Source organism: Solanum lycopersicum, chromosome 3 (assembly GCF_036512215.1).
Source record: "Solanum lycopersicum chromosome 3, SLM_r2.1".
Classification (NCBI taxonomy): domain Eukaryota; kingdom Viridiplantae; phylum Streptophyta; class Magnoliopsida; order Solanales; family Solanaceae; genus Solanum; species Solanum lycopersicum.
This window is the reverse complement of record NC_090802.1, coordinates 62155792-62165606: the sequence shown is the minus strand read 5'-3', so window position 1 is coordinate 62165606 and position 9815 is coordinate 62155792. Positions and strand designations below refer to the sequence as shown.

Below are 9815 nucleotides of genomic sequence, written 5' to 3'. Positions count from 1 at the left end.
AACTTATTCTAAGAAAATCATTGATAATTTTTATGGCCAACCGAAATATTTGTAGCAGGAAACCATCACAAGAAATTAGTAATACTTAAATGTATAACAAATAAAATTAAAAATAGCAAAAAATAAAATAAAAATTATACCTCATAATAGTGAAATAAATATTGGCCACGATTTAAACATTAGATAATTTGATACAATTAAGACAAAGGAGTAGCACAAAGTCAACAAATTTGCATTGCATTTTTTATCACTATATTTTTTTTTTCAGGAAAAAAACATTATTGTACTTTGATATATATATATATATATATATTTTTAAAAAAAAAAGATGAGAAAAGACAGGAAGATATGATGATGAATCAAACAAAATATATGTAGTAAGAATTAAACAAAGTCATGTGACCATAATTTCTTGTGATGTTCATGAAAAAGATGTTAATGTCAATCATCACTTTATCTCAGTACATATATACTCCAAATATGCATGTAACATAACATGGCTTTGATGAAAGTGATCCTTTCGAACTTATGTGGATGTTTACGTTAAATTATATTTAATCTAAGCGTAATTTATCGCTTGGTCACTTAAAATTGACATTAACTTTCACTTATACACTTTAACTATGCAAAAAAGTGTCAAAATGCCACACCAAAACATGTCATGAGGTGTCTAAAATAAACAAAGTCTAGTCGGAGTATCTAAGTGAGAATTAGCGGCAACTTTAGAAGGTTACCGATGAATTAGACCTTTCATTTATCAGGATTAAATAAATTAATCAAATATAATATATATTTTAATAGTAGGATTTAGTGAGAAATATATGAATATACGCAGATTCATTTAACTTTTTGTGTATTTTATTTCTTTAGATCGAGTTATTACATAATTTATTTTTGTGTTTCGATAGAAAGTAGAAGGAGGGGGGGGGGGGGGGGGAACCCACCACGTGTTTGTCATATGCTAATAAGTATTTAAGGAACATGATGATTATGATGGTAAAAATTAATTAGCAATTAGAGAAAAAGTAAGAATGTGATTGATTATAAATTAAAGTTTTTGACAAAAGGTGAGAAGCTTTTTAAAGAGGAAAAAATACATTAGAGAAGTACTGTATGATGCTGGGCATCATGTATGTTTCCTAATTACCAATTTTACCTCATGAATTACTTTTTCCAAAATACACATTATCCTCCGTAGATTTCACTTGATATTCTTTTATTGACAAATTTCACCTTCTTTGAAATTTTTTTACTTTTTTTTTAAAATTTATATTTCTACGACATGCGAAATCAGATTACTTTGGAAAAAGAAAAGGAAGAGAAGAATAAACATGTTTGATCTTTTCAATTCAATTTTTAATTTTCATTTCAATTATTACCTCTAGGTGGAATCGCACCATAATTTGGTATCTGCCCGTGAGTTCTGGACCATAATTTTACAGAGTGCATAATTAGATGTCACCCAAAGTGAAAACCAAGCAATTGTTGCAAAGGCCCTTTAGATAATAGCCCATTGGTGGAGCCCAATTATATTAACTCAACATAACAAAACTCCCATGTTCATGATTTGACATCATATCATATCAAATCATTATCCAACCAATCCTCATGTGGTCCTATTGCCATTACTTAAACTAATATTCCACCTCTCATTTAATCACATTCAATATATCTCATATGAAATTTGTGACGTTCGTGACAAAGGGCAGACTGATGAATATGGATCAAAGATAAGCTATTAATAGAAGGGTATATGTGACATCTCAGGCGAATCCAGAAGAAAGTGAAAAGTTCTACGAGACATAACACAAATCTACATGGCACAAACTTTTGGACTTGATGAATGTTGTAGCCCATGAGACAAATCTGTGAGGTTTGTAAGGGGCAAAGTGGACAATACATACAATGAGTTTGGGCTGTGACAAAATTACTCATTGACCTTCTGGGATTCATATCTTCTCAATATGTACTGTAAGAAATGCTTCATGTTTCTTCCCTGTATATATATCTGGATTTTCTTGGGCAATGACAATGGAGTTTCTCTAATATAACACGCGATAAAGCAGCTGGAAAATGCATCGGCTTCTTTACTCAGTTCCCTTGGAACTAACTATATGTATCTATCAGCAACGTACAGAATACACTCACTACTCTATGATGGATGGAAGGGCAAAAATGAGTGAGTTTTGACAGCTAAGAACTATATACATTGACGCGGAGGAAGAGAGTGGAGAGACAATACTCAGAGAATTTATTTTCAGGGCCTTGAGAAATTTAACGAATAAAGGACGTCTAGCCATTGCTTATTTTCTTGAAGCACTTGCTGCAGCCCTTGAATAGAGTCGGTTCTTAACTTTGTGAGTCTTCTGCACACTGCTATGGATCGAGATCAACAGCTCATCACGTTCAGCTACTTTAGAGTATGTGAGACTTTCTTGATTGTTGTGAATCCACTGTCAAAATTCCTGTACCTCGTTTCTTTACTGTATAGTATACCGTGTGAAATAGGAGCACCATACAATCAGTTTCCGTTTTTCCTCACTGAAAAGGAAAAAAAAAGGAAAAGCTCAGTCGGGTGGTTGTCTAATACAACTGTATAGAGTAGCAACCCACAAAATAAGTAAATGAATTAGACGAGAAGACAATCTACGATAGATTAACAACTGATTAGCAATTGTTTAAATGCATGTCTGGGAGGAGTCATGTTGTTATCTTCTCTTGTCAACTTTCAAACAATTGCTAAAAGATTCAACAACCGTAGCAAAAAAGTTAATTACAGGTCACTATAAATTCAGAGGCCTTATGTATTGTACACATAGGTGTGATTAAAAAGGGCCTTTACAAAGTAGTGAAACATTTTACCTCTTTGGAACCATGATCGTCTAACAGCTTGTCGGATCTGGCGCTCATGTTTCTCCAGGAGTTCTTCAACTCTGTGTGATTGAGATAGCAAAGGTCCTGAGAATTCAACTTTGTCCATTTGATCCTGAACCTGTTCAAGGTACGATTATAAAACATCAATTTAAGTTCAATGATTAAATATGCAACTCCATTTTATGAGTTTGCAATAGGCTATAGCTTCTCTGAATGTTTCAGTAACAAGCATGGAGGCTTAATTATTCTAAAGCATAGTCACCAATTTCATCATTTGGAAAAATAACAGAATAGGACAGAAAATGAATTAAATGCAGAAGTTGTAACCCGAAAATCTCTAAATTCATCAATTATCCTGTTTTTACTGACTGTTCCATTTAGAACAATCGCATCCCTTTATTTTAAGCAGGTTTTAACAATGTGAATAGAAAATGTGTAGCTATTATATTTGAAGACTGAAAAAAATGTTTGACTAACCACATTGATCCTCTTGAAAGCTGTCTCCTCTTTCAGATAGAGAGCCAGTGACAGTTCTTGAGAATGATAGCCATCAGAAGTATCAAATGAATCTGTCTGCTCTAATTGGCTCCAATGTCGTTGCATTGCATGTTTGGTGGATTCATAGGTGTCACGGCCCTTAGAATTGGTGTGACTTCCATTTGTAGCTACATAGTTCTCTTGTTTTTTTAGCTCCGTGTTATTTTTAGTATGAACTGCACCTGAAGGTTCAAACTTTAGGCTTCTTGAACTTGATTTACTCCTTGATCTCATTGACGAATCATCAACCCGTCTTTTCGCCCATGCAAAACCACTTGATCCTGAAACTTGAAGAGGGCCTGAAAAGGGGACATCGCCTTGAGATGCATTCTTAATGTGGGAAGCCTCTCCCCTAAAATCGACAGATGGCTTAGGTCGCTCAAGACCTATAATAATGTCTCCTTCTTTTAGAGTACCCAGACTACTACCATTACTTTTAGGAACACCTTGATTTTGGACAGGTAACTTCTGCAGAGAAAAAAATCATTTAGCTTTCTCTGTCTATAATATGCAAAATGAAGGAAAAAATGCACCTAAATTTTTTACAGGAAAAAGGAAAAAAAGAATACCTCTTCAGGTGCCAGTTTATTTGTCGCATTCTGTTTTCTGATTGACTTTCTGGTTGTCTCAGGTCCACGGGCTCTTCCACTAGGCTTCTTCCTGAAAATTCTCATATATTTAGATCAAAACTTAGCAAGATCTGTGCAATAGCTAGAAAATGTAGCAAATGCAAGAGCTGGTGTCAGCACTTGAGAGCAAGATAGGGAGCTTAAATATTACTATCATTTTGTGGAAGTAATCATTCAATCAAAACCAGTTTTGCCGTTTTAGTCAAACAAGTCTATACTCTGTTTCAAGTTATCATGGTTTTGAGAGTATCATTGACTAGATTATAGCATAATCATACTCTTACAGCAAAATGACGGATGGAAAGCATGCTTCGTCCTTGTCCTTTTGTGTAGGGTTGGTTTTGGGGGAGAGGGTGCAGAGGGGCATTGGGTAGGGTATTTCCCTTTTGTCAACCATTGTGATTTTCCCTTAAAAGTAAAATTATAACCAGAAAAATATTCCAAAAGATTCTCCTGGCAGAATGTTATCAAGTTCTCACCTTTTTGCTTCTTCACAGTGTTTGGCATCAATCTCTTTGCTTGGTGGATACTTTGGCAGGCTTAAAGGATCGCAGGCATGAGGCTTTGTCTTGAAGTACTAAAGATAGAATCCGAAAGTTAGGAATTAGAGATTTTGAAATTTATGTACTTGTAAAATAAAGAAAAAGAAAGTTTTACCAGAGAGGGAGGATACAAGGATTTTCTATTAGCAAAAACTAATACACATAAATAACTTATCAAGAAAAAACAAAATGAGGAACGTAAATAGTAAGATAACAAAAGGAAATAAAGTAGAAACTAAATTTTTAAAATTTAGAGAAGAAAACATGAGAAACATGTAAAAAAAAAAAGAGTTGGAAGAAGAGAACATGAGATAGATTTCAAAATGCACTTAAACAATGAAAAAGCGAAGAACAAACAATAAAACAACATTTCCAGGTTATAAAAAATGAAAATCAAGACACAATGATAAGAAAGGGAAATTGTCATTACCATATCAAAAAAAAAAGGGAAAGAAAAGAGAGAAGAAATATTAAAATAATACCTCAGATGCAAGGGCAGAAGAAGCAGTTCCACGTTTCGGTGGCTCCACTGAAAGAAGAGTCTCTATGAGTGAGACTGAACTTTTGGTTAGATCTTTAAATGTATCCCACAGACAGCTCTCATAAGGATGTTGTGGTTTAAATAGAGTTGCATGAGGAAGTTTAGATTTCTTCCAGTAATCATCTGGTGGGGATCCACAGAGCTTAAAAATTTTATGCAGCTGTTCAACCTGTAGCACAAAAGAGCGATTATTCAGCTATTGATCATGCAGCAAAAAACTAAGAAGTATTCAGGGTAATTGGCTAGCAATAAATCAGTTCATCAAGAAAGACTAAACGTGAAGTTTGAGTTAAATAGGCACATTGCATTACTAAGGAAAGAGGAGGATGGAACAGTGTGAGCGGTAAAGTTTTTATGGGGTACGGTCTCTGCAGAAGTATGTTACTGATCTTTTATTCAATAAAAGTAGATGAGAAAAGGTAATTTGAGCAAACAATTATTTAAATAACAATTGCAAGCTTGTTTAACAAGATTGATGATTTCGACCACTAAAGTGTGCAAAGAGATCTAAAAAATGAAGGAGGTACCTCAGTTCTCCCCTGAAGAATGGGTTTACCAGTAAGAAGTTCACCAAACACGCATCCGACACTCCAAAGATCCACAGAGGCTCCATACTCTGTGGAGCCCAACAGAAGCTCTGGAGGACGATACCATAAAGTGACAACTCGGCTGGTTAGTGGTTGCTTCCTTCCAAGGTTACAGAAGTTCGCCAATCCAAAATCTGCCACCTTTAAAATTCCGTCATTATTTACCAGAAGATTTGCACCTTTGATGTCCCGATGCATTACACCTCGAGAATGACAATGCTCGATTCCAGACAACAACTGCTTCATGTAGCATTTAATCTGTAAAATGAGCCAGCTCATCTTTAGCCCAACAATAATAGTAAGAGCTCACTGGGTGGAAGAGAAGGTAAAGTTTACCAATAACATTTCCAAAACAAAACGAATGCAATTTTTTTGCCAGTTTTTTTTTTCATGAACCATTCATTGAAAAGATTCAGTTGATAAAGCTGCAAGGGAATGATATGAAAAGTTAGCAAACCTGTGATTCGCTGAACTCAACTTCTGGACAAGACAGGAGTCCTGAAATATCATGTTCCATATACTCGAACACAAGATACATGCTACAAGACAATCTGGAGGTAATTAGACCTTCTAATTTGATGATATTGGGGTGATCAAGCCTGCGGAGGATCATAATTTCTCGTGCCATAAATCTAACACTTTCTGGCTCGAAGTTATCAAACCGCACCTTCTTCAGGGCAACTGTTCTTCCACTTTCTAAATCACGTGCTCTGAATACGCTGCTGTATGTACCCTGACCTATCTGTTAGAGCAGTGAAATGGTATAGGAAAAACATTCCTCAGTTAGAAAACCTAAAGTCACAGAATGATATTAAAAATTGTTAGAAAGTCTACCAATTAGGAAGAAGAAGCATATTGACCCTAGTTAGCTGATGAGCAGCAAACTTGAATTGGTGCATAGCAAATAAAAGCGCAGTTCTATTTTTCTCCATGAGTTTTAAGGTGTTTCCATCATTTAATATTTCTTTATGTTAATAAAACAGTTGTAAGAAGTTTCATATTTCAGTACAGCAACATTCTTCTCTTGATACCAAAACTGAATTCATCAAATAGGTGTAGTAAAGAAAATATCATTTTTTTAGAACTGGTAAAATTTTCACCTCTCAGCTGCTATGGAACAGTGATCCAAGTTAAATGTATTACTCTCAACACGTAAAATATCAATGCAACAGTGCTTATGATTTTTTTAGAGAACTAATGACTTAGAGACCTAGTTGCCTGTTGCGGAAGCCTGTATTTTGGAATTTGGACGAGTATACTAGATGAGCCAACCAAACTGACTCACTATAATCCAAAACATCAGTCCGTGAAAAGGGTGGAAAAAGGAAGTTAGCAACTCAACCTTTACTAATTCACCGGCTTTAAGTTGAACTGAAAGAACTATATGAAAAAGGTAGACTTTTCTCATTAAGCTAGCAGCAAACACTACTACCACCCGATTCCTTTTCCATTTTGGTACAATGCTTTCAACTAACAAGCTAAAGAACCGCAAGAACAAATCTTTCATCTTATCTTCTTAATTCTAGTTTTCTGTCTGTCTCTCCACCCCACCCCCAAAGCCCTACTCAGGGAAAGAAGAAAAAATAAGAGATATGATGCATCAATTGATAAGAAAAGAGAGACAGATGACTTAAACAAATTAAATAAGAGAATTAAGCCGGAAAAACAGACTTCACATTAACTTATCTTACTTTACATAATTTCTGTTATGCTTCATTACTTGAGAGATATCAAAAACAATTTTTTTTACCTTCCTAATGCAGGAGTAAGGCTACACGTAGGGTATGTTGATATTGTAAATTTCTTATGACAAAGAGGACAAACACTAGTCTGGTCTTGAATCTAAGAAAAGTACCCTGCCATATGAGACGTTAACCTGATATATCACAATCAAATGAGAAAGTACTTTTGAGACATCCCTAAGCTACAGCAGTAGCACAGGACAAAATTAAGTAAAAGACAACTACTAAATAAGGACACAAACAGAGATTTACACACATAGCTAGCGCTTGAGTTTTGACCATAGCTTTTGAAAATTTATCAAAAATATCTTTTTGGCGAGTTACCAGAAAATGGTCTGTTCCCCAAACAAAACTTTTAAAAAAATAAAATTAAAAAGTGAAATACACAAACACATCTTCAAATTACAAAAATCCAAATTTTAAAGTTTCAACTTCGAAATCTACGGAGAATCAAATTATGGTTTTGGCAACAAACCTTTTCCAATTTTTCGAAGGACTCAGCTCTGAGAGGCACCCATCCTTGAATGGCTTCCCCTGCTACAGCACTAAGCCAAGCAGGCCACCCAGCAGCCACTTGTTCTCCTTCCACATATTTCTGCAAATTCCCCAACCTAAAACTCACTGACTCACTACCACACCCATTCGAACTCGCCCTACCTGACTCATCCAACTCGCTCCCCGCACCCGAATCTCCCCTCTTCTTCACCTTCTTCAAATCAAAATCCAACCCAAACCCACCACTCCCAACCCGACCCCTACCCGACCCGACATCTTCCCCATCTCTAACGAGAATCCCCGAATGATCAAATGCAGGAGTAACCGACACAGTCTGCTTGGACGCCACACAACCCATGGTGGACAAAACAAAAAATGTCAGCAACGACAACCCGAAACCACCATTACAGACACTTTCTCCTTCAACAAAGACTAACCCAGATGAAATTCCACCAAATCTTGACGTGGGTCAAGTTCAAATTCTCAAGCAACCAATGCCAATCCCAAATATATTTATACGATCAAGAAAACTCTGTTTAAAGTCACTTCCTTTTCTGTCTCAAAACTTTTAGTTGCGGCAATTGCGGAAAGTGGGCAAGAAGGGAAAACTACAAGGTTTATTAATGGGGTTAGCACTTGGCAAATAGCAATAGCAGCAACGGAATGAAGCGCAATCAACGGAGAGAAAAGGAAGTTGCTGCACTTTTTACACTGACGTTCTGCTGCCTTTGTTTATAGGCTGTGTTGTGTGTTTCTTCACATTTGCCTTTTCTTTTTTTTGTGGGAAAAATAATTTATTTATGAGAATAATAAAGAATTGGCAGTCATTGAGAGCAACAAGTCTTTATTGACTTTTATGAGCACAAATTTAAAATTTTCTATTCTTGTTTGTTCCAGTAGGTCTTTTCGGAAAAAATCATTTTGGTCAGGAAATTTAGTTAGAATGATAAAATAACATATTTTATATTATGCTATTTTATTCCTAAAAATATTTTTTACTCTTTTAATTATAATTATTTTGATTAAAAAATTAAAAAACAAAAATTTATTTTAAACTAAAAAAGTTTTTTTTTATTTGGTAAACACTAATATTTCAATATTTACATCAAATCAATAAAAAACACTCATCTACTTAACTAAATGAACTTAAATGTATATATCCGACATAATACATCAAATCAATACAAAACACTCATCTACTTAATTAAATGAACTTAAATACATATCTGATCTAATATATGATATATCAAGTTGTTTCAAACACTAATAAAAATGTAGAACTGTTAATAAAAAGTTGAGAAATTAGAGGTCTATTCACTCATTTGACATCACAAATCTATTTAAGTTAAGCAAGTTAACTAAATAACTGTTTTTAAAATTACCAATAATTTAAAAATAAAATTAATAATTTACGTTAAATTTAAGAATATCCTTTTAAAAAAACTCTACATAATATATTTGACTTGGAGTGTATACATTATGAAGTGGTTAATTTTATATAGTACTATATGGTATATGGACAAGTGTAGAGTGTGAGCAAAAAAAAAACAAGTCCTAAAAGAGAGTGAATTTGGCAATAATGTAACGCGTGGAATAAACTGTGTGGGTAGGAAACATGTTGGTTGAGTTGGTGTTGACTAATACTGTAAGTTTGGACAATTGTTATCCATTGTATTGTATTTGTATCGTTATTATATTTATAATATCTGTTATGATTGTTACTTAAATTATATTGTATTGTATTATTAAATTTTATTGTTACGTAATAATGAAAACTTTTATTTTACAGAACAACCAATTTGTATGTTTCTATTGTTTCTTAATTTCTTTTTTCAATTATATATTTACATAATATTTTAAAATACTAT

The 9815-nt window shown here is 34.2% G+C and overlaps 1 protein-coding gene across 2 annotated transcripts; it reads right to left on the bottom strand.

The window, feature by feature from the left end:
- Positions 1 to 1718: 1718 nt before the first annotated feature.
- On the bottom strand, positions 1719 to 8776 carry LOC101257252 (protein IMPAIRED IN BABA-INDUCED STERILITY 1). 2 transcript variants are annotated; one of them, XM_004235927.5, is made up of 9 exons: positions 7928 to 8776; positions 6168 to 6452; positions 5651 to 5968; positions 5065 to 5292; positions 4520 to 4617; positions 3981 to 4071; positions 3352 to 3879; positions 2863 to 2992; positions 1719 to 2541 (listed from the first exon to the last, which is right to left on the bottom strand). In XM_004235927.5, the coding sequence occupies exons 1-9, from the start codon at positions 8303 to 8305 to the stop codon at positions 2522 to 2524; spliced, it is 2076 nt and encodes a 691-aa protein (XP_004235975.1). In that variant the 5' UTR covers positions 8306 to 8776; the 3' UTR covers positions 1719 to 2521. The 2 variants fall into 2 exon arrangements, with proteins under 2 accessions (XP_004235975.1, XP_010318824.1); XM_010320522.4 differs by having other exon boundaries at positions 3352 to 3876.
- Positions 8777 to 9815: the final 1039 nt, after the last annotated feature.

Bases quoted from the DNA above. Each gene is read 5' to 3' on its own strand.
- LOC101257252 (XM_004235927.5), bottom strand. From the start codon at position 8,305: ATGGGTTGTGTGGCGTCCAAGCAGACTGTGTCGGTTACTCCTGCATTT. The intron at 5,969-6,167 runs GTTTGCTAACTT...CTCATTTTACAG, and splicing joins TTGAGTTCAGCGAATCACAG to ATTAAATGCTACATGAAGCA. The intron at 4,072-4,519 runs GTGAGAACTTGA...GAGAATTTTCAG, and splicing joins CACTGTGAAGAAGCAAAAAG to GAAGAAGCCTAGTGGAAGAG.